This window comes from Lissotriton helveticus, chromosome 12 (genome assembly GCF_964261635.1).
Source record: "Lissotriton helveticus chromosome 12, aLisHel1.1, whole genome shotgun sequence".
In the NCBI taxonomy this organism is placed as follows: domain Eukaryota; kingdom Metazoa; phylum Chordata; class Amphibia; order Caudata; family Salamandridae; genus Lissotriton; species Lissotriton helveticus.
Window position 1 is genome coordinate 79,082,242 of NC_136073.1, and position 25,054 is coordinate 79,107,295.

Consider the following 25,054-nt stretch of genomic DNA (forward strand, 5'->3'; position numbering starts at 1 on the left):
GGGCTGCGGTGTTGGGGTCGTCGTTTTCCGACTTAACTCTGGTCGGCAGATGCAATGTCATAAAAATGACATACTTTCCTAAACTCCTCTATTTTTTTCACACAATACCCCTGGAATTTAGCCAAGCAAATTTGTTGAAATGTCAACAAATATTCACACAGTTTATCTTAACATACTCCCAACCCAGGAGAGCACTAAGGCAACTATGTCTTCCTAAAGAGCGAGGAGGCTGGTCCTTTCCTAACACTACGCTCTATTACTGGGCCTCGGTCCTACAGTACAGCTCCGACCTGGTAAGAGAGTCTCCTCTTCCCCATATACCTGGGCTAGCCTCACCGTTCCAACTCTTGCTGGGTGAACAGCGCTGGGGCTGTCTACTCCGAGAGACTTCTTTCGGATACTATAAAAGAGTAAGATTCAAGACATTGTCGAACTCTTTTAAAGTCTTTCGCAGTATTCGCAGAATTTTTGGTCTGGGTAGATTTAACCATTATTCTCCCACTTTTAATAATGGCAACCTTCCTGCTATCTTTGGAAGGGCTTATTTTTCCGACTGGCACAAGGCCGGCATTTTGAAACTGGGAGATCTCATTACCTGTGAGGGAGTCATACCCTTCTCTGATCTATCAGCCAAATTTAGCCTCAAGAAAGAAGACGCTTTTAAATATCTCTCCATTCTTGATTTTCTCTCCAGGAAGGTTGGGGGTCCCACAGGATTTATGGAAGTTGATCTCCTTAACCCCTTCGATGCTCATGACGAGCTCAGCTCGTTATGAGGTACACCTCTTGTACACTCATGACGAGCTGAGCTCGTCATGAGCAATGGGAATCTATTTTGGTCAGCGCACAGGGTAAATCTGCACCGCACCGATGGTGTTAACACACTGCGTAATCCCTTGATCCCTCGAATTGGACTGTTATACAACATCATAAATAGGCAGACCCCGGATGATCTACAAACCATAGCAGGCAAATGGCACAATACACTAGCCTCCCCAGCAGTGTTTTTTTTAACTCACTCGCTTTGTCGCAAAACATTCTACTATCAGCCAAACTACAGGCTCAACACTTTAAAACCATTTTTTTCTTATATCTCACTCCTATTAAGATTTCGAAATGGGGGGCTGGCCAAGGCACTCTTTGTCCTAGATGCTTGGAATTTGGGGCCAATTCTATTCATATATTTGCTACGTGTTTAAAGCTCTTTTCTACACTAAACCGCATACAGGAATTCCTAAGGGAAGTTACCACCCAGCCCATAACATTAAGTCCCACTATTGTTATGCTAGGCACACAGTCAGAAACTCAGAGGGTGAAACGAGAGGGATTAACTTTTATCGCGATGGCGGTTTGAAGGATCTGTGTGGCCGCTGCTTGGCTCAATCCAGAGCCCCCTTCATTTTCTCAATGGGTTGCTAGACTCGTTGCTACTTATCACTTAGAAATAGCTGTTTCTGCCAAATAGTGACGCCAGGGCTGGAAAAAGGGCCTGGAGGTGTGGGAAAATCTTACTTCCTGGCTGGAGCAGTCAGGTTAATTTTTGTTTTGCTTTTTGTCTCCTAATGTTGATTTCTTTCTCGCTGTTGAATCTTGACTCCTTCCTTTAGCTGACTCATGTCCTTCATTAGCACTATACCATCTCATCCTTAGGGCCTCAGGATGTTGTTGCTTGACAATTATTTCTTTTTTCTTTTCTTCCTTTTTCTTCCGCTGTGCCTTTATTTTCACTCACACGTAGTTTCTCTTCCTCTTGGGGGTGGGTTGCTCCACTCGATGTGATGTCTTTTGTATTATTATTTACGTTGGCATACATTTTTTTTAAACTTTTTTTTTAAAAAAGAAAGAAGTTGCTTTTCAAATTTAGTAAACCGCAAGTGCTGAATTTCTCATTTTTTGCATTTAAAAAGCATGCCCTCCCCAGTAATACGGTTTAATTGTATCGTTTTTATGTACTTCAACTCATAGACAGCAACCAACAATGAACCACAGACAGCTGAACACATATGCATTATGTGTGAACTAAAATGCGTTCATTGACAGTAAATTGTAGCTTTCCATGTGATTTGGACTATGCACCTGTTGGTAGATGTATACATAGCAACTCACATTACACACTTCTGCATTACGACAGGCGGGGGAACAGTGATGAGCCGTGCCACAGAAGAGCCTCGCCACACCTTTATTACATACAAGAACAAATAAACTTGATGCCAATTGACCCCTTGCCAAGCAAAGCAAAATACCACACAGCCCCTTGAAGCACTTCCTGCACCCAGAGGGAGCCAAGCCTTGCTCCACCGAGGACCGACCTCCAGATCAGCTTCTTCCGTCTCTGAACAGGTGAGCGCAGGAGTCCAAAAACAGCACTCACCTTCCACGCGAGGGCTTCTTGACACTCTTGCAAAGAAGGAGCCCCCTTCCATCCCCAGGCTTCGCCAAAGCCCAGCAAGAAGCCTACAGCACTAGTTGGCCAAGACTTACCAGCAGAAGATTTCTGGATTTGGAATGGCAACATTATCAGTTCTATCCTTTCTTAGCAACAAGTAACAAAAAATGTACTTGGATCACGCCTTCGCCTGTTTCGCTAGCTTCAACTCAAGAAGAGACACTACCTGCAGAAGTGTGGACTTGTGTAGATTTGCAGACTTTGCCATAAACACCAAAGGATGAGGCCGGTTAAACCCCTGTCTTGGTTACTGGTGGTGTGTGTAATCGCCACTATGTACTACACAGGGTACAGGATGGCACAGCTTCAGAGACAAGAACTGGGCATTTGCAAGAGGTAAGTAGTCCTTTGTCAAATTGTGGTTTTGTTGATATCTAGTTTGGAGACCACAGTGTAGCAGATTAACTTAAAATAGAAGTTTGTTTTAAAGCTACTTTTATAAAATGCACTGAAAGTGTTTAGTTTCTTAGCAGTTAAATTGACCGTGTCCTGTTGGCTGCTACAGAGCCACCGCCCTGAGTCAACTGGGCAAAGAGTAGCAGCAACTATCCAGGGGAATCAATACTTATCTAAATCGAGGAACAGCATGTCACAAAAGGAGGTTTTGTTCTAATATGCTGGCAAGAGTCGGAATTAAAGGTGCAAACCAACCGGTGCTTTCATTAAGCTTCTTCAGGACGCTTCAAAGTCCAGAAAAGTACCCAACAAATCCTTAAATATGAGAGCGGAAGTCAGACTTCCACTGATTGTATTTGTTGTGTTTTTGGGAGGTGCAGGATGTACACAAGACAAGGACACAGGTACGATGCTAAACTAGTCCTTCCCACCTTGCTCTGCATTTACCAGCTGTTCCTTCCCTTCAGGGAGGCGTGTCTCCGCCCATGTTGCCCCGGCATCGAATGCTCCTCCCCTCACTTCCTGTCCTGTCCCAGGGCAGATGCGGTGAGCAGTGGCCTGATTGTGCACCTGGGAGGCCTGTCTCCTACAGGGGTTTTGAGTCCACACCTGACTCCTCCCTCTACCCCCCTTCTTAAAACCCCCCCAACACATTCCCGAAATGAAAGGCTTTGTGTTTAAATGATGACTTCCTGATCTGGGCGCTCTTGTATTTTCTTCAGCCGATGGCTTTGCTGGAATTGGAAGCCATTAATTGGGGGTCAAGGTCAGAGCAAAGCGGGTGGGGTCGGGAGGGGCGAAGTAACCAAATGCGGATTCTGATAGTCAATTTATTGATGCATTTGTTAAACATCTGCTGCAAAGAATTTGGCAACATGGGTAAAATGTGAGAGTAGGTCTGTTCCAGATCACTTAATTGGACACAAAGAGGCTGCATTTTAAACTATTTTCCATGGTTAAGACACCAGCTGCAGTCATTGTGTGCCCTGTCTTTTTCAGGGGATAATGTATAACGACGGTAAGGTACTTCTGGTAGTTTTAAAAAATGGTATCTAAATGGCCAAACAGTGACAATAATACACTCCTGTTATAGCATCATTATGTATCTATCGCATAACACATAGTATTCGTTTTTTTGCTTTTATATAACACGCCACCCGAAACCCAACACCACCATGGTGGAACAGGTAAATCCAAAGTCAAGCAGCATAACATTTTCAGCAGTGTACCGCAGTGCAACAGCAATGTACATCACTGTCTTTCATCGAATCACAGATTGTGTACAATGCGTCATGTTCGGTCAGGGAGTTCTAACAGGAATGTGGCAAGAGGTGCCCAGACATCTTTTGGCCTAGAGGCCTCAGATAGCTCCTCGGCATATGCATTAAGTTGTTCTTTACAGAAGACAATATCTCTAATCCATGTATTCAGTGTTGGGGCAGCTTTGGCAAAGCAATGCGCATCCACAGCAGGTTTAGCAAGCAGAGCGGCTATAGCAACTATGCGCCGGTTGCATGGTTTGCTTCTGTTTAGAAGCCTCAATAGGCACACCTCTGGCGTACAGTCAATATTTTCCATTGAATAAATGTCGATGTTGCGCAATCCATTTCTTAGCATGTTTTTAGTGCGATGTATTTACATCGCAAATACCATTACTTTGCATGTTTTTAGTGCGAATGCTTTTAGTTCGCAAATGCTTAGTAATCTAATACAAATTCTTTTACTACGCAGAAAATGACCACGCATATCAATATATCTCAAACTGAGAGACCTCTGTGCCCAGTTCTGTCCAGATTTCCCCTAAAGTACTTCTTTCACTTGCACCGGGGTCTGTGTTCCAAGTTGTGTTGTCCCCTTCCGTTCCCGTTCCCACCAGCGTCATGATCCCACAGGCTCATTTTTCCTTAAGAACTTTCCCTGTCCTGGAGGCTATAGGTACAATGGCTCCCCGGAGCAGATGAGTATTAAAGGCGGCACTTCACGCGTGAGAAAAGTTCAAATAAACAAATTAAAAGAGGCAGGCATCTGCGGTAAACCGTAGTCTGTCTGTGTTAGTTGGCTGTTTTACTTGGCAAGCTGTGGGAAGCTTCGTTCTGGATGAAGGGTCACCGCGATACAACAGACAACACAACTCCACCTGAAATGACCTTCTCTGAAGAACAACTTAATATGACCAAAAAAAACGCATCAAATTACTGAATAAGCTCCAACGTAGACGCATTCTCATGCTGTCAAGAGATCTAATTTTTCCAACAAAACAGTTCTACTCTGGCAACACCGACCCCAGCCAACCCAAACCTTTAGAAGACATAAACAACCTCTTGATAAAGTCTTAAAATAAAACCATAAAATAATCGTAATAGTAACCTATCCCTGTGACACAACACTACCCAAAAACCACAAACACTACAGTACCCTTCACTACTTAAATAACACTACACTACCCTAAACCCTAATACATTACTCCCTACACGACCACCCCCTTCCACCAGTCCTGTCCTGTCCCTACACTCAAAAAGTACCCTGCATGCCCCTTACACTACCCTCAACCCTAAAACACTACACTACACTACAACACTACCCTAAAAAACTACCCCCTGCACATCCCTCCCAGATCCCCTAGGTCTGTCCCTACTCCCCAAAACTACCCTTCCCGACCCTGACACTACCCTCAACCCTAAAACACTACACTACACTACAACACGACCTTAAAACACTACCCTCTGCACATCCCTCCCAGATCCCCTACTACTGTCCCTACTCCCCAACACTACCCTTCACGACCTTGACACTACCCTAAACTCAAATACACTACTCTACACTACTCAAACACAACCCTACAACCTAAAAGACTACCCCCTGCACGACCCAAATAACTACACTTACCTCTCGCTCCTCAGTGGTTCCTCTCTTCTCCGGCTTCCAGCGACGTCAGATCTGCGCGTCTTCACCATGCTAGGAGGAGTACGGAAGCAGTATGCGTCTCATGATGCTTTGCTCTGGCACCAAAAAGCGCTTGCACTTTTCTCAGGACGTGGGACTCTAGCTATTTGGGAATGCAATCTACCTTTCACAGAAGCCATCAACACACACGTAGGAGGGTGGAGGCCTTTGGCCACCCTCTATCTAAATAAAGTGGGCAAACATTCCATACCTAATTCTTGGTCCCATTCGGTGATAGTCCATTTTTTAAAAAAGGGTAGTCGGACCGACCCCAAATGCTACTGCCCTATTGCCTTGATTTGTTCTGTTGTTAAGATCGTTGGTTCAGTAGTTTTGAACAAGCTGTGAACTGGGCTGCTGAAAGTTGCATTCTATGTGATGTCCAGTGTGGGTTTCTGACTAGCTTAGGGAATGTCTCAATTTGTATTTGATTAGCTACAAATATACTGTGGCCAAACAAGGCGTGTTACATCTGGCCTTCATGGATTTGAGCACTGCTTTTGATAGTGTTATTAGAGACAAACTGTGGGATATTGTGGTGCGGCTTGGGGTGGAAATGAATTTAGTTTCTCTTTTACACTGTCTCCATTTTAATTTGTCTGCTTCTGCTTGCTTTGGGGTACGGGGTAATGCACTGGTGTAATGCGGTAATACAGGGTGTCCGTCAAGGATATATATTGTCCCAGTTTCTTTTTACCCTCTATATTTACAATTTGGGGGTGCATTAATTGAGTGTGGTGCTGATGTGCCGCAGATTGGCAATCAGTCCATCTTGGTATTGCTTTATGCGGACAATGCCATCCTTATTGCTAGAACTGCTCTAGTTTTGGATTATCTACTTTTTCCAAATCTCACATTATGGCTCCTAAGTCAAGTCTTTTAAAGATTTAAGATAATATTATTAGTCGGGCTGTCTGTTAGAAGCCTACATTTTTACTAGGAGTATCGCTCGGGTTTTTTATTTTGCTTATAGACTTGGACACAAACCTATCATGAATATGCTTGAGCATGAGGTGGCATTGACGGAAACATTCCGATATCTCCAGATATGAAATGCATTACAGAAAGCCACTCTGAAGAGGACAGCTCTTAAAGACTCTTCCCCGCTGGAAGATAGGTTGTCAGACGACTACCTACAGAGGAAGGCTTTATCCCTGACTGATCGCAAGATACTATACAATTCCTCTGACATTTGGTTGTATGATGTTACAACGCGATCTTTTACGCAAGTCGTTACCACGACTTGCGCTGTAGGGTGCTGGACTTAGGAATAGTAAGATTTACTATTCCAACTCCAGCCTACGTACAGTAGGGAAGGTGTTGGAATAGTAAATCTACTATTCCTTAGTCCAGCACCCTACAGCGCAAGTCGTGGTAACGACTTGCGTTGTAAAAGACGCGTGGTAATGGCAGCGCAGTGTTTTGACCGCGTTGTCATGGATGTTCCCCCTGACATTTTGGAGAAACTACGTGATAAATGGACAGAAGACCTAGGGCAATTGGGTTACGATGAGTGGCTGGCGTCTCATGGGGAAGCAGCTATAAGGTCCTGTTTCAGGTTAGTCCAGCTAAAAATATTACATAGGAAATATTATACAAGCGTAACATTGGTTAAGATGGGCAGACTAGACTCAACACAATGTCACAGAGGTTACGGCCATGAAGGAATGTTTTTACACATATAGAGGGATTGCCCAGTGATTCAAGACTACTGGGGTGCGGATATAACTTGTAGGATGCCTCTATGTGGGAAAATGTAGAAGCCTCGCCTCAACTGCAAGAAGATGGAGGGCGGCCTCAGGACCTGCACTGAGTGATTGGGAAACCGACATGGATTGGTACATGCAGGCGAAGAGGGTGGTGTATGAGGTTAGAGGTTATCCGCATACATAGCCGAAAATTTAGGGGCACTGGAACAAGAGTAGGGGAATGCTCTACTTGCCCGTTAATAGGATTCCCCAGATGGTGGAGGATTAAGTGTAAAAGTGACGTGGTTAGGCCACTGAGTCCTAAGTTTAGGGAGAGAAAGAAGTGGAATGACAATGCAAAATGAATGTCCTGACATTTGTAATGCCATAAATTCTAAGATGTGTGGCCAAATGTGATGAATATCGCATTCATATGCTTCTAATACATTTTTAACCCCTTCCGCGCTCATGACGAGCTCAGCTCGTCATGAGTGACGACGCTCGTACGCTCATGACGAGCTGAGCTCGTCATGTAACGTGTTTTTTAAAAAAACGCAGCGCGCAGCGGGAAAACCGCTAGCGCGCATGCGGTTAAGAAGAATTGTATGCATTCCACAGAGTACTTCAGTTTTCATTACTCACAAGGAACTTGGTTGTGGGTATCTGAAGGGTATTGTACAGTTACGGCCGCTTCTCCTCCAGTTACGTTTGGCTTCATCCTGAGATACGTTTTAACCCTTTGGTTTTAAAAGATTGCTAGTGGTCTCTATCAAATCCAGCTTTACTAAACTTGGGTGGTCTCATATCTATAGAAACCCAGGCTCAATCTCCATGAGTGATATTGTGCGGACAAAAAAAGCGTTTACGGCTATAAAAATGAAAGCGTGAAAGAGTGTAGCAATATACAAAAGTGCTGCAAAATTACATTTACAATTGCAAACCACTGTTTTTATTGATCCCTACCTTTCTTGGGGTATGTCGAACCACCACCGGTTCTTATTGACTCGCCTCAGACTTAACCTTAGTTATCATTTGTTGATAGTTCCCAGTGGGAGAGCATTTGGGTCTGCAATTACTCCCTGTAAATGTGATCATGTTTCACCTCAGGACATGTTGCACTTTGTATTGCTTTGTGCTTTTTTTATAAAACGGCGCAAATCTTTTATTCTCTCACTGTTTGCTGGAACCCATTTCAATCAAGTTCATCCTTCCTGTTTTATTTAATGCTGTTATCTGATGCGAAGACTTGTTTTTATGCAGCTAACTTTTTATCTAGTACTGTGCAATTAAGGAAAAGTTTATCGTCTTAATGAAATTTCATGCTGTGTGATTGTATCTTTTATGGTTTGTTTTTATAAACTGAATAAATAAAGAATGTATTTTGATTTTGTTACCGATCTTGATGGTCCGGGACCCAAATCCCTCATCCACAATCAAGCAAACAAGTAGACATTCCTCTACAAATCTTGGGGCAGATTTAAAAGCCCCTTACAACACTTTTGCGCCGCTGTTGCGCCACTTTTGTGATGCAACAGCAGCGTAAAAAATGCAGGCAATTTACAATGTGAAGCATCTAGGGAGATGCGTCACGTAACGCCCTGCGTCACATAACTGCGTCAGGTATAATGTATGCAGGGTGGGCATTTCCATGCAGGAAGGCCTTGTAGAAGTGACGCAGTGAAATCTACAAGATTCCACTGCGCCATTTCTAGTATGCCACTGCGTCAAAACCTGCTTGAAGCAGGTGTAAAGAGTGATGCAGTGTAGTGAGAATAGGCCTCAATATGCATTACTGGAGTTGCGTTGTGATTGCGACATGACTCCAGCAATGCATAACTTTTGCGCCAACAGATGTGTCGGAATTTCTGATGCACATGTCACTCCTTGCGCCATGGTGCGCCGTATTGTAAATACTAACAAAAACAATGAAAATGCCAATACTGATAGTCCTTTCCAAACAGGTTATAACACGGCGCATGAACACTAGTCTGCATACTTTTGAGGCTGTTGACGCACCAGATTGAGCAGGAAAACTGTGTGTGTAAGCAGGCAAAGCGGCTAACTTCTTAGTTGCTTACCAAAATTTTGGGAAGCAGGAATATTCCTTCGTGCCCCTCAACAACTGCAGGACACCTGTTCAGAGGACTCCGCTTCCCACGCGGAGCCTCTAAGGAGTGCAGACTTCGGGCGCAGCCATTATCAGGCTTTACCACGTCAGGGAGAGAGGGAGAACAACTCTCTGAAGCATGACGCCATATATTTTGAATTATCGTGCCCAGACAGGGGTGCGATAATTCAAAATACATGGCCTGGTGCTCGCTCTCGCGCGCACCACTCGCTGACGCTGCATTCCTTGAATTCCTTGTTAAATTTCTCCTTCCTCTCCGCTGCAGTTATCAGCAGCTGGGAGTCGGACCTTCACCCTCAGGGACAGCCCGCGGACCCCTGTCCCTTCGCTGCAGAGCCTCGCCGGTCCTGGAGCACGTCCCTGTCGCAAGCGCACAGGCAATATATCTCCTTGCTGGTTGTTTTTGCTGTGATGTACCGCAGTTCCCAGGGACTGTCCCAGACTGATGCATTGTATGTTTTGGGGCCCCCGCCTCTCTACCGGCCTTTATAGGCCGATGGCACTTGCTGGTTCGGATCCCCGCCCTCAATGTCAGCTGCCTGCCGTCCAGACAGGCGGCTGCGCTTCTCTTTTTATTTATTTTGTATCCCACAGTGCTCTCTAATTGATGGTATTGTCATCTCAGGCCACTGAGTTCGCTGGCAGTGACTCACCGTGGCTCACGGAGCCGCCGCCGTCAAACACACTTCTCGCTCTCAGGGTCTGCAGATCACCGCCGGCTGCCGTATCTCACTTCTCTCTGCCTGTCTCGTTGCTGCGCAGGCCCCCCCCACGGATCTCGTTGCAGGGATTCTAGCTGCCGGGCGCACCGCATGAGTATCGGTCGCGGAGATTGCCTCTGGTTCCCCTTCTCACCTGCTACCGGCAGAGCACTCGGAGGGGGGGCGGGCAGGTGTTTTCACCGTGCCTTGAAGCTCTTATCTCCTCCGTCACTGCAGCCTGGTCTAGTGTCTGTGTCAGTGCTTAATTGTAAAAAAAGAAGTGCAGGTGCTGAAACTTTTGCCAAGGAGGCCACCGCTCACGTCTGCCTCCGGTGAGCCCCACTTTCAACACTCTCACTCCCTCAGTCTCTATCTTCTAACCTTGATCTGTTGTCTGTCTCCTAAGTCTTCGCTCAAAGAGTCTATCCTCTCACCTCTCTAATTGTTTTCTATCACCTTTGTCACACCCTGTATTTCTGATTTGCCATGCTCTGCTCTCTCTCCCCTCGATCTTGGCTCTTTACTATCACTCTCTAGCAGTGATTAGCTGTGTCTCCATTTTATCATTTGTCTGCTTTTTTTCCCTCTGTCCTGTACTCCACAGCCTTTCATTCTATCTTCTCTGTTCCTAATGCTCTCTTCTTCACATAATGGCTGCTTTCTCTTTGTATCTGATTTGCTCTACTTCTTTTCTTCTACTTTCCTCCGTTGTATCTCTCTCCTCTCTTGTTGTTTCTTCTCCTCTTTACTCTTGCTGTCTCTCATCTCTAACACTGTTGCTACCTGTGACCCCTTTCGTCAGCCTGTACATGTCCCTGCTATTTTTAACTCTGCGTTTTCCTGTTGTCATTCTTAAAGAAGCGGAAGATTACGTGTTTTACTTTATTACCTACACCAAGTGCAAAAATAAAATGAAAATGCTTTTTTTGCATTTATTAATCAGTGTGGTATGACTGGGTTTATTGAGGAACAGGCGGCTGCTTGAGTCCAGCAGGTCATATCACTGCTAGTGCTGCCTGTAATTAGTAGGTCCAGGGATGGCAACGGCATCGGCATCCACTGCTCAGCTTTCTGTGATCCTGCCTGCTACAGCACAGGCATTGTCTCCAGCAGTAATGCTGCCAATGCCGGTAAGTATGGTTGTGGTGCCTACTGGACTCACTCACGCTCAGCAATTACCATGCTGGGTGCAGCGCACAGGTTCTACTGGCGATGTCATGGCGCACAAAAGTTGCGTAGGGTCACAGCCGCATCAAGCACATTGAGGATAGCAGCAATGCAAGGCTGCCGGATATGCTACTCTGGCTACGCAACAAGTGGAAAGTCCACACTTACTTTAATTTATTCTTCCTCAAGAGCCCTCACTCCCAAGTTCCAAATGCGCTCTTGCAGCTTCCTTGCCTCAACTCCGTCATAAGCCAGCCCCCAGCTACAATTATCCAATGGGAGGTTTAGGCTCAGGCAGTGGCAGGGTGTAGCAGACTTGGGGAATAGAATACAAGCCATAGTTTGTCGATGACTTCTTGGATTGTGATCAGCATGATGACATCATCACTTACGTGGTGATACACAATCATGCCTGCCTGGACAGGCATATGCCGACCTGCCTATGAACATTTACCAGCCAGTCACCATGCAATGTAAGTTATTCTTTTTATTTTGAATTGAACAATTAATATTGAGACCACCACCTGCAGGTTCAGAAATTGTAGCCCCGGCCCTGTGAAAGAAGTGCAGGTGCTGAGCACCTGAGAGCACCTGCTCAAATTAAGCACTGACATTGATTGGCAGGAGGGTAGTCAGCCCCATCTGTAGTTATTGTAGTTACGAAAACGGAGGAAGCGAACACACTTTGCAAATGTCTTATTCACGCAGGCGCGGCCAGCAGTCTTTTTAGCTGTGACACGTAAACTTGTCTGAAAGCGGGAAAATGCCATTATTAGATCAGTTTGTGCATAATGGGGCATTTTAATATTTCTGTTGAGTAGTATTTCATGTCCGATGGAAGTCGTGCATCTGCAAGTTTGTGTTCGAGCTTGCATGCTTTCCCTTTGAACCATACTGTGCTTTTAGTGGTGCTTTAAAGGTACCACAGGAAATGTTTTGTTTTCCTAATTGAAATTAGTATGAGAAACAGATTTTTGACTCAGTTCGTGTTCTTATCCAGGTCAGTGTATTGTTTTATTAAAAACAACAAACTGCTTAAGGTTTTTTTTAATAAGACACCCTGCAGTCTTATAGACTCAATTGGCTCTGCCGTGTTTCCGATGTTAGTTAGTTTGAGTCATTAGCATAGTGTGCAAGTTACTTAATCCAACGAAGATGCTATCTTTGCGCCTTGAAGAAAATGGTTATTATTGTTACTGAAAGCAAAAATTAACGTGCACTTCATTAATCTGACATTTCTCACAGTTCAAATGTACAATGAAGTGCATGTCAATTCGTACTTTTCAGTAACAATAACTATTTTCCTCACCGCACGATACACCATTCTTCTGTGGTAACTGCAATCGTCTCACCCCAATGTTGTTCTTAGCACGAAATGTAAAGGTCGTCATAAAAACACCAGCAACTGCTGGTGGTTTAGTTTTTTAGGTCGAGCATCAGCGCGCATGCGCTATCTGCAAGACCTTTTGTGATCCCTTAACACAACGTTATTCCCACCTCTTAAATGGTGCATCCCCACTCGTTCTGCCAGCCGATAGCACACTTCCGTTCAAGACAGAGGAGCACCGGCTGATAACAGTCTCCTTAAGGTTAGCTTCTTTATATTTTTTGGGGAGAACTATTTTTTATTCACTGCAGCCTTTATCAGCACTTTTATATCTCAGGCGTGCCCTGCTTCCACACACTGCTCCTAACCAGAAGCCCGCCCAATTGGACAGTTCAAATTACTAATCCTCAATCCCCCCACCCCCACACCCCCCCCCCGGTCCCCCTCCACGACGCTCATGCTTCTCAGACTTGACTCCCACTCGTTGTAATTCACAAATTCCCGGAAGGCAGGAAAGGCCCCTACTTTCTCTGAATAAACTTCATATTCAGTGCTAGTCTCTGCCTGGCATTAAACGCTGCTTTTGGTAATGGTGGGTTGTTACACTGTGGGGCATATTCGCAAGGAGCTATCGCCGAGTTAACAGCACTTTATCGCAGCCAAAGTCGCAATAAATGTATCACCCCATTCACAAGCTGGTGCTAACAGCCCATAGCACTAGTTTACCCGAGACAGCAGACGCAAAAAACATTGCCACAGATGACCCCCACAACTATCGCTAATGAGATGCAGTGTAGGCGTCCCCGTGCAAAAAGCCGTGAAAACACCACTCCACAACAGTCTCAACGACCAGCCAGATCGGCGATACAACCACAAAACATGCGATATGGCGCGTTAGCAGCAGGAAACTAACACCTGCTCTGGCCTGGTGTAAAGTCGGACCACAGCCTGCACCCCAAAAGGGAGCCAAGGCCAGAGCCACACCTGAAGGGCAACAGATGCCATGGAGCCACTGATCATGCAGGCCGGACACCCAAGAGAGCCACCACAGCCATCACCAGTACCCCACCCCCACTACCCCACCCGGCAAAAGATATGCCACATCAACTACACAGAATCATGTACCAAGTAATCCGCCTGATGTTGCACAATCACATCTGGTGACATGCATGTTTCGTCACAAAATATATTCAAAGAAACACAGAACAGAAATGAAGACACATGGCAGCTCCCCTCTGGACAATCCATAGGTCACAGCCTGCAAGACAAAAATCATGATGAGAAGGTGTGTCTTGCACACATCAAGGCACAGAGAGAGAGCTAAGGAGCACGAGAGAGACACACAGAGAGAGAAAGAGAGGGAGAGATAGATAGACGGACAGAGAGAGGTAGAGATAGACGAATAAAGAGGGGGAGGGAGACAGTCGGACAGAGAGAGGGAGAGAGAGAGATAGACGGGCAGAGAGGGGGAGAGAGAGAGAGAGACAGATGGACAGAGAGAGGGAGAGAGAGATAGACGGACTGAGAGGGGGAGAGAGAGAGATAGACGGACAGAGACAGAGCAAAGGAGAGATAGAAAGAGAAATATAGACGGACAGAGAGAGGGAAAGAGAGATAGACGGACAGAGAGGGGGAGAGAGAGACAGACGGACAGAGAGAGAGCGAAGGAGAGAGAAAGAAAGAGAGGGAGAGAGATAGACGGACAGAGAGGGGAAAGAGATACAGATAAAGAAGAGATGGACAGGGAGAGAGAGTGCCGACACTGCACACCCAGACCACACTACTCACCTGCTGCCACCGGTGTGTCTCCAACCATGTGCCGGCATGTAGTGCAGTTCGCCGCCCAGTGGTGCATGCCCGCCCCTGCGCACTCAGTCCTCACTGCTCACCTTCCGCCACTGGTGTGTATAAAAGAGGGCCCACCACGTGCCACTGCAAGCCCCAAGCCTGGGGCCCGCAGACATGGCACCCCCCACATCATGCAGCCCCACTCCGCAGGCCACCAGGTCTCACTTTTGGTGCTGGGTCTTGATTTCACCATGGCAGTGGACATACCAGTGCACAGGGCATCATCCCAGGCTGCACACCCGCTCAGCCCTTGAGGTGCCACCAACTCTGTGACCAGCGAGGCAACGCCACGTGGCGGTAGGCCCCTGCTGTCCGCTGGTGCAGGCTTACACTGCGGTGCAGCAGGGCACACAAAACCTGAGCAGTCTGGACCGCCGGGACGGGGCATCATCGCAGGCTGCACACCCGCTCAGCACTTACGGTGCCCCTACCTCAGTGCACCGAAAGTCACCGTCCTGTGGCAGAGTGCCTGTGCTGGCCGCAGTGCATCCGGTGCCACCAAGTCTGTGCCCCGCAAGTCATGGACCCTCTATGATTGGGTATCGTGGTGCGGACGCCATCATGTCACCACCGGGCTGGCAGAATGTGATGTCGCAGGCCCCTGGGCCCTCATGCCTACATGCATACCACACGGATACACCCCAAGAGAGGTTGGAAATGGCAATGCGTACGTGCGCCCGGCCCTTTTTATTGGCAGGGTCACTTGTCCTGTGATGAGTGTGCTGGATGGGTGGGGTGTGGGTGTAAACCAGCCGTGAGGGAGTGTCTGTGGCATGCTGACAACTAGATCTGTGGTCAGCAGATCACTACAGGGAAGTCCTGGCAAATGTTGCGTTGCCCCCCCCCGTGAGAGTAAGCGGAGTGGGCTGGCCTGGCATATGCCAGACCAGCGTAAGGGTTTGAATGATGACCCCGGGGCTCTGGGCGTTGTTCTGTACGGGGCTGGACAAGGAAGTAACAAATGCGTGTGTCGCTGTTGTTGCATCGGCGCCACCCACACAACATTCAGCAATGTGTCACCCTGTGACCCAAGTCCGACGACATGAGCCACATGGACGTAAGAGGAATTCACTGACCCTACATTCATCCATACTACCCCAGTTGTAAGACCATAGACACGACACATTTGTGTGATTCAGAATGTTTAATGCATATTCAGTGGAGTGTTGCATCTGGAGCAGTACAGGGCCAGCAAACACCACATGACTATGTTGGCCCATGGAGGGCCAGCCAGAGTCCTTCAGGGAATGACAAGTCCAAAGGACTAGGAAGAGTTCAGTCCGCAGTCTGATTGCTGTGTCATTGGCGATCAAACAGTATATGGCAGTCCATTGCGGGGTCCAAGGTGAGTGTCGCAGAGTGCATCGGAGGACAGTGGAAGGTGCTGATGCAGAGGGCAGAACCAAGTGGAAACAGGCCCTATGGTGGAGAAGAATGCTACTGCGTCCTTTGTACCACGTGGGCAGAATCATCCGCATCTGCCTCACGTGTGGGTTGTGCTGGCCTTTCTCCAGCACAGTGTGGCAGTGACACCTCAGGGGCCGTAGGTGGAATGTCAGCCGCACTGTGTGGCACTGACACTTCAGGTGGCGGAGTTGTGGATGGAGTGGTAGCAGCAGCATGCATCAGTGCCAGGCCTTTTGGCAGCAATGTCATGAGGATGGATCATGAGGTCATTGAGGAACCCAGCTACCACTCGCTGGTGTGCAGCCGTGGCAGCCGCTCTTTCCGCATTGGCCTACTCCATGGTGTCCATTAACCTCCGCATGTTTCCCAACTCCTGTGTGACATCGCTAGAGCCACTCTGACTGGACAGTTGTTCTAGTCTCTGAGTCAGGGTTCCAGCGATGTCAGCCATGGTCTGTTGGAGAGCATGGAGCGGACTCTGGGAGTCTGATAGGGACTGAGAGTGGTCCCTGATGGGACTTAGACACCCACGTATGGCATCTAGTTTGTCTGCCATGTGGTCGAAGCCCACCCGCACCTGTTCAGCCAGCTGCTCCTGGCACCCCAACACACGGCGTTGGAAGTCCATGTGTTCTTCGTGGGGGTCCTTGGAGGCAGCCTGGTGGTGGGTGCTGCCTGTTGTGTGGTCTGTGCAGGGGGTGGGGTGTCCTTGTTGCAGCTGGGCTGCCCTGCTCCTGGAGGTGGGCTATCAATGAACTCTTGGAGGGCGTCGGAGTTGAATCTGTGGTGGTCCTCTTCGTCATTAGAGAAGATAGGTTTGGGCTGCTCTGCAGGAGGTGTTGACAGGTTCTCTGCAATGTGAAGGGGAGATGCAGTTTAACAATGTGTTCACATGTATGTTGTCGCATTGTACATGTTTACATACAGACTGCATGACTGTGTACATCTTGGCTGTTTGGGAGGAGCTGCCTATTTGATGGGGGACAGTGGACAATTCGACAACAGACGTGTGTGTGTTTGTACTCATACATTAACAACTCACATTTCCCTACAATGCCACTTGTGATTGGCCAGTGTCTACACCCAGTCGGCACCAGTTGTGTCCTGTGTTCTGTTGTGGGTGTGTTGCAGTTTGTTCCACACTGTTGTCTGTGTTGATGTGCTCTGCATGTTATGTGTGCTTGCTGCATTTTGGGGGAGTGGCCCCTGCTGCTCTGACTTTGTTGCCCCTTATCCCTTTCCTGCGATGTGCCTTTGACTTCTGTCTTCATACAGTGCTGAGATGTTGCAAACTTGAGTACATTGGTCTCTTGGTGGGAGTTGGGGGCTGAGGCATGGTTTGGCCGCAGATGTGCTCAGCTCAACTGTGCATGTGTGCCATTGTGCCCATCTCCCCCACCCCCCCAGTCCCTGGTCGTTACTCACCCTGCTGCTGTTGTGTCCGGTCATGTTGAGCAGTGTCCGGTTCTCCAACTCCAGACACCGTCTCCCCACTGATGACTGTGGACACCATTTCCTCCATATCGTCCAGCTCCTCCTGTGGCACAGGACTACCACCTCCAGTCTGCATTGCTGCCTTCCGGTTGTTGGCGAGTTTCAGCTTGGTTTTGTGCTTCACGTCATTCCAGCACCTCTGGACCTCTTCCATTGTCCTCTTCAGCACTCCCACTGCATTCACCTTGTCCACGAGGAACTGCCATAGTTCATTTTTGGGTGCCAATGACACTGTGGAGAAGACGACCAGTTGTTGATGGTGTTCTACTACCTCCGTTATCAGGATCGTGTTTTCCAGCGGACTGAAGCGCTTCTTCCTACTTGTCTTCTCCTTGACCTTCCCTGATCCAGAGGTCCCAGGGATGTCCTCCGGGGGGCTTGTGGGGTTCTGGTTGTTCTCTGTACTTGCTCCGGCTCCCTCCATTGTGCTTCGCTGTTGTTTGGCATTTGTTTGTCTGTTTTTTTCTGCTTTTATGGTGATTTGTCCTGCCTGACGCGTGTGAATTGCAGGCCTGTAGCTGGTTTTCACTGATTTTTGTATCGCGAATGGCCTCATTGCAGCTTTGTTTGCGTATCACATTTTTGCGGCATGGCTTTGATTTTAACGCGGTCAGTTGACGCGTTATCTGGAGTGTATCGCATGGTGCCGCCGTGTTGAGAATGCTTCTTTAACACGGCGTAATTTTCCTGCGATAGACTGTGATGTTGGAAGTTGCGTTAAGTTACTTTTGCAATGGTTATCACACGTTCTTGAGAATATGCCCCTGTGTTTTGTTCTGTTACGATAACATCTTGATGTACATTTAGCTTCAATCGTGGTTTTCTCATTGTCAGGCATTTATATAAATGTTAATTTTGGGAGGGTAAAAAATATTTTGCATTTTGTCTATTTCCAGGCAGTTCAGAGATATGTGCATCAACACCTGTATGGCTGTGCCACGTTTATATGTGCATGTGAGATTATGTGCTTGCAGTGTATGACTAAATGTCTAGGCTACCCGTATTATTGTCGGTCTCTGCTTTCACTACTGGAAATCCAGACCTCTTGATTTGCCTAAGCTTGTTTGCACAAGCTAGAATTTTTTTTTGTTTATTGTGCAAGTTAATCATTAATTGCTGGACAATGTAGCCACTGTTGCAAATTGATTAATACACAGAAAAATTGCAGTGACTTAGAGGCATATGTATGAAGCTCATTTTCCGTTGGCAAACGGGCCGATTCTCAGAATCGGCCCATTTGCGAACGGGGAAAAGCCTTTTGGAATGTACCATCCCAAAAGGCCCTTGCAAAATGGAGAATCGCAAAAGTTGCGATTCCCTATTTTGCGAATGCACTTAAGGAATCGCAAATTGCGATTCCTTAAATGTGATGTAGAAAGCACCCAAGTTGTGCGATTTCTTCTTAAGAAATCGCAAATTACCACCAACGTCAAGTTGGTGGTAATTTGCAATTTCTTTGAAAAATTCACTTTTTTGCATTTTTCAAAGTGCTATGTGGTGCGCACACATGCCCTTACGGCATGTATGTGCGCCACATGTGCACACATGCTCATTTAGGGGTGCAACAGGGTGTCCTTATGACACCCTTGCACCCTTGAAATTGCATTCGCAATTTGAGAGTACCTAATGGGTACTTGCAAATTGTGAATGTCTTCCCATTCATTCCTATGAGCCCATAGGAATGAATGGGAAGGGATTCCTTAATTGCGATTCACAATTTGCGAATCGCAATTAAGGAATTCTAAGGAATCGCAAAATATTTGTGAATTGTTTATTACATCCCGTTTTGCGATTCTCAAATAGCGAATCTCTAAAAATCGCTATTTGAGAACCGCAATAACGGTATTTGATACATATGCCCCTTAATCATATATTCCCAGATTCCTTGATTACGGGCCACGTTTTGCTGAAATGAATTCAATTTATCAATCCTCATACATTTCTACAATTCCACGCTTTTTATTTGTATGTGAGCTGGAATTCAGATTTTACAAGTTCTACCATTTCAAAATCATAAATCTTTCGAATGGAGGCCAATTACGACGGTACTCGGACTGCAATCACCTTTCAGTGAGCAAGTAAGAAATGGCAGAGGATTGTAGCTACAGAGTATCTGGGTATCATCAATCTTGAGAAAGAGCGGAAGGCCTTCTATGTATTTAAAAGACCATGGCATGGGAACCTTCAAACACCACGGGGCCTACTACTAGCAAAACAACATTATCTCTCAGGAAGGGAACTGTGTTCGATCAGTTAATCAATTAACCAATCAATCAAAGTTTATGGTAAAATATCCCTGGCATGATCCTCTAAGTGAACCAGTATGTACATTTCTGTCCAGTTTAGCATTTTTGTTTTAGTTTCAACACACATGAAACTCATGCACGTGCACTGAGAGCCACTGTGGCTAGGTACCATATGGTGCTTTCCCCAAGATAAAGGCTCTGTGATCCGCAAGGTCGCACCGAGTGTACCTTCTATAGTGAGTGGACCTACTCTCTCCTCAACAGATTGTAGGGTACGGATAGTGGGTGGCAGTATGATATGTGTCTTGATGCTTAAGTAGGCAAGTAGCCTTCCAGCCTCGCCCTGAAAGCGGTCTGTCAAGCTCATTACATTTGTGTCCTATATTACATCCCAGTGTGTATGGGTGTAGTGTATATGTGTCTGCATGTGTACGTACCTTCAGTATATGGCAGACGTGTGCACATTCCAAATGTGACATGTAGTGAAGGCAGGCAGCCCCCGGAGGGTCTCCCAAGGCATAGGCGGGGGTTGCGTGGCTATAGCTCTAGTTAATGTTTCTGGGAGGAGTGATAGCTAGATAAAGAAGATGGACTACCTAACGCTCCTTGCTCGCCGGTACTGGCCATGAGCATTGTGTGGACCTGGAGTGCCCCACCGATCCTCCTAGGAGTAAATATTCGCAAGTAGATCAACAAAAAACCACGTGCAGTGTACATTTCTTCTCATTCTCCTTTCTTCTGCCTCTCGCTGCTCTTTTCATTCTCCTTCTTTGTGCCTCACACTGCTCTTCTCACTCCTTCCTTGTGCCTCTCGCTGCTCTTTTCACTCTCCTTCCCTGTGCCTCGTGCTGATCTTCTCCTCACTCATCTTCCTTGTGCCTCATGCTGCTCTTCTCCTCACTCAATTTCCTTGTGCCTCATGCTGCTCTTCTCCTCACTCTCCTTCCCTTTGCCTCGTGCTGCTCTTCTCCTCACTCATCTTCCTTGTGCCTCATGCTGCTCTTCTCCTCACTCTCCTTCCCTTTGCCTCGTGCTGCTCTTCTCCTCACTCATCTTCCTTGTGCCTCATGCTGCTCTTCTCACTCCTCTTCCTTGTGCCTCATGCTGCTCTTCTCACTCCTCTTCCTTGTGCCTCATGCTGCTCTTCTCACTCCTCTTCCTTGTGCCTCATGCAGCTCTTCTCACTCATCTTCCTTGTGCCTCATGCTGCTCTTCTCACTCCTCTTCCTTGTGCCTCATGCTGCTCTTCTCACTCCTCTTCCTTGTGCCTCATGCTGCTCTTCTCACTCATCTTCCTTGTGCCTCATGCTGCTCTTCTCACTCCTCTTCCTTGTGCCTCATGCTGCTCTTCTCACTCATCTTCCTTGTGCCTCATGCTGCTCTTCTCACTCCTCTTCCTTGTGCCTCATGCTGCTCTTCTCCTCACTCTTTCCTTGTCCCTCATGCTGCTCTTCTCTGCTGTCTCCGCCTTTCTGCCTCACTGCTCTTCTCCTCAGTCTCGGACCTTGTGCTTCATCCTGCTATTCTCATCACTCTCCTTCTTTGTGCCACACGCTGCTCTTCTCACTCTCCTTCCTTGTGCCTCACGCTGCTCTTCTCCTCACTCTCCATCCTTGTGCCTCATGCTGATCTTCTCCTCACTCTCCTTCCCTGTGCCTCGTGCTGCTCTTCTCCTCACTCATCTTCCTTGTGCCTCCTGCTGCTCTTCTCCTCACTCATCTTCCTTGTGCCTCATGCTGCTCTTCTCCTCACTCCTCTTCCTTGTGCCTCATGCTGCTCTTCTCCTCACTCCTCTTCCTTGTGCCTCATGCTGCTCTTCTCACTCCTCTTCCTTGTGACTCATGCTGCTCGTCTCTTCGCTCTCCTTCCTTGTGCCTCACGCTGCTCTTCTCCGCGCTCCCCTCCCTTATGCGTCATGCTGCTCTTCTCCTCACTCCTCTTCCTTGTGACTCATGCTGCTCGTCTCTTCGCTCTCCTTCCTTGTGCCTCACGCTGCTCTTCTCCGCGCTCCCCTCCCTTATGCGTCATGCTGCTCTTCTCCTCACTCCTCTTCCTTGTGCCTCATGCTGCTCTTCTCACTCCTCTTCCTTGTGAATCATGCTGCTCTTCTCACTCCTCTTCCTTGTGACTCATGCTGCTCGTCTCTTCGCTCTCCTTCCTTGTGCCTCACGCTGCTCTTCTCCGCGCTCCCCTCCCTTATGCGTCATGCTGCTCTTCTCCTCACTCCTCTTCCTTGTGCCTCATGCTGCTCTTCTCACTCCTCTTCCTTGTGAATCATGCTGCTCTTCTCACTCCTCTTCCTTGTGACTCATGCTGCTCGTCTCTTCGCTCTCCTTCCTTGTGCCTCACGCTGCTCTTCTCCGCGCTCCCCTCCCTTATGCGTCATGCTGCTCCATAACTAACAATTCCAATACAACCCCCATAATTCCACTGCAGGCCACATACATACACTCCATAATACATACATAAAACACATTGCCATTTACAACGCCAAAAACTTTAACTCACTAAATGCGAGGCCTATTGCATTTACACTGCTTGTTCTGTTTTTGGTCGTTAAATTAGCTTTACATGATTTTCTGCAACCTTCTTGAGCGTCCAATGAAAGCTTTGTGGTGTACAAGAGTTTCGTTTAGGGGCATCCATATACAAATTGTTACCTCTGGTGTGAATGTATGTCACGCTCATCCTTGTTAACCTTTTATGCTCTCTTCCACTAGCCACTCTTTCCACGTTCTTCTTTTTCAACTTTATTTTTCCTGTGCTGACCCCCGACAGTCTTGCAAAACATTTAGTTTTTTTACTAATCCACAAGGTGTTTGGTACTTGAACTGTCTAATCACACACAGATTTCTATCCCTTTCTCTCACCCACCAGTGCTCCCCTCCACCAGCCTCAGTGTGTTCTCTCATCACCCTTCCTGTACTCTTCCTCAACAACCTCAAGTGCCCCCCTCATGTCTCACTATATCTGCTTCACCAGCTCCAGTATGTGCCCTCGTTCTCTAATGCTGCTCTTCCACATCCTTCACCATGCCCCATAATTCCCATCCGCATTATTTCACTCAACGCCACAGTTCAACGTCTCACAATTCAGCTCAATACATTTCCATTTTACACCAAATAATTCAATACAGCAAACCACATAATTCAGATCAACACAATTACACAACATATGCATCCAATGCACACCACAGACTTCTACATAATGTCATACAATTCAACAGCACACCACAGAATTAAACTCCATTACAATACCACAGCATAAAACAAATTACCAATCCGCATATTTACACTATACTACACTCAATCCCACTCTATATAATTCAAGCACACTCAAAATCACATAATAACTATCAACATAATTCCACTGTACACATGCTGCATAATTCCACTACACAAATCTACTCCACACAACACTATTCCATGCCACCCAGTACCACAACTAACAGTTTCAGTCCAGCCCTATAATTCAACTCCACACCACATACATCCACTCCATAAACGTAAGTAAAAGACACTGTCATTTACACCACCATTAGCTCTAACTTTCACAAATATGAGACCATTTAATTGCAAATGGGTGTTTAGACCTGTTCTCATAACAGCACAGTGCGATGCTTCCGACTTTATGGAAAGGAACTATGGTGTCCCCAGACATGGGCAATGGATGCCTTGTCGATTTTGGCCACAATAACTGCTGTACACCTTCCCACTAATTCCCCCACTGAAGATGCTTTGCATGATTCAGGAAGATGGGAATATGGTAGCACCATTCTGGCCAAAGACACCCTTGGGTTTTCCTTCTCGTGAGCATCTCAGGAGGGGAGGTTTTGCACCTGCCACTTTACCCTCCACCTCTTCAGTTCCCACATCTGCCATTGATTCAGTTGCAGCCTCTCAGACTGGAACTTGATAGGGTAGGTTTGGAGCAAATGGGATTCTCTAGATAGGTCACCCTTGATACTCAAGCTTTGAGGAAGCCCTCAACTCTGCTTTCATACAAAAATATTTGGAGTTCATTTCAGGAATGGTGCACATCTAAGAAGTCTTAAGGGAAGGATTCTTACAAATGTTATCTCCAGCCATCTTATCCATGCAATGGACAGCCATAAAGGCTCTTAAATTTGGGGAAGGCTCCTTGAAGATATCCCAGTAAATCTATAAATTATTAAGAAACTTTGGAATGAAAAAGCCCATAATTCCAAACCCAAATTCCTACTTGGGATTTCGCCATAGAACTTAGAGGTTTACAACTACACCACTTCGAACCATTGGAGCAAGCCGACTTAGCATGGCTGACCTCGAAGATAGCACTTCTTGTGGTGATCACATGGCAATGAGATGGGAGGATTGAGTGCTTTGGTGATATCTTACCCTTACCCCAGGATATTTCTGGATGGGTATATCCTCATATTGGATTCTAAGCATATTCCAAAGATCCATTTGCCCTTTCACTTGTCCCAGTACATCCAGTTCTGCACTCAGAGGAAGATTCACAGATTTTGTCTACCTTGATTGTTAAAATGTCTTTGTCGATCTACTTAGACTGTAATAAGCCTTTCAAGTCTTCCAATTCACTATTTGTTTCTTATGGTTCAGTGAACAAAGAAAACAGGTGCCAGCTCAGATCATAAGTAGGTGAGTTTGTCAAGCAAATAGCCAATGATATAAATTAGTAGGAGAATCAGTTCCCTCTAACATTCAAGGACACTCCAAGAGAGTGGTGTCCACTTTATAGGCAGAATCTGGTGAAGCCTTTCAGCATCCCATGATACCTTTGTAAATCACTATAGGTTGGATCTGGCAGAATATGGTCAGTGTAACTTTGCTTTTACTGTATTGGTGTTGACAATGAAGTAATTGTTGATATTAATAAATGTAATTTCAGCATTACTTGTTGTCGGTGCAAAACGTTACAGCGTGTTATATCCTCACAAGATAAGGCTTGGATAAAGATAGACAGAGGGGGTAAAGCTTCAATTAATTACATTATTTACCAGTCATCTTTAATATTCCGATTCATATTCTTACTCGTCCCAGTCCCACCTCTCCCTCCCTCCCTCCTTTGTCTCATCTGCAATAAGCTGGACATGTGAAATACAGGAGGAGGCGCGGGGGATGGGCGCATCTAGTAAACATAGAAGAAACACACATGCAAATCTTTAATCCAAAGCCATCCCGAATACTCTTCCAGAGGCAGTTGCCTCACAAGGAAGGACTGGGACAAGGAGGACTACAAATAGGGGTAATGGCTATTACCA

General features: G+C 46.6%; 1 protein-coding gene across 1 annotated transcript in view; it reads left to right on the plus strand.

The window, feature by feature from the left end:
- The first annotated feature begins 2,113 nt into the window (after positions 1–2,113).
- LOC144797694 (alpha-2,8-sialyltransferase 8F-like) overlaps positions 2,114–25,054 on the plus strand; it is a 177,384-nt gene continuing 154,443 nt past the window's right edge. The window contains exon 1 of the mRNA XM_078668424.1: positions 2,114–2,782. Coding sequence (XP_078524550.1) covers positions 2,667–2,782 — 116 coding nt within the window. The 5' untranslated portion in view covers positions 2,114–2,666. The remainder of the gene's footprint in view (positions 2,783–25,054) is intronic.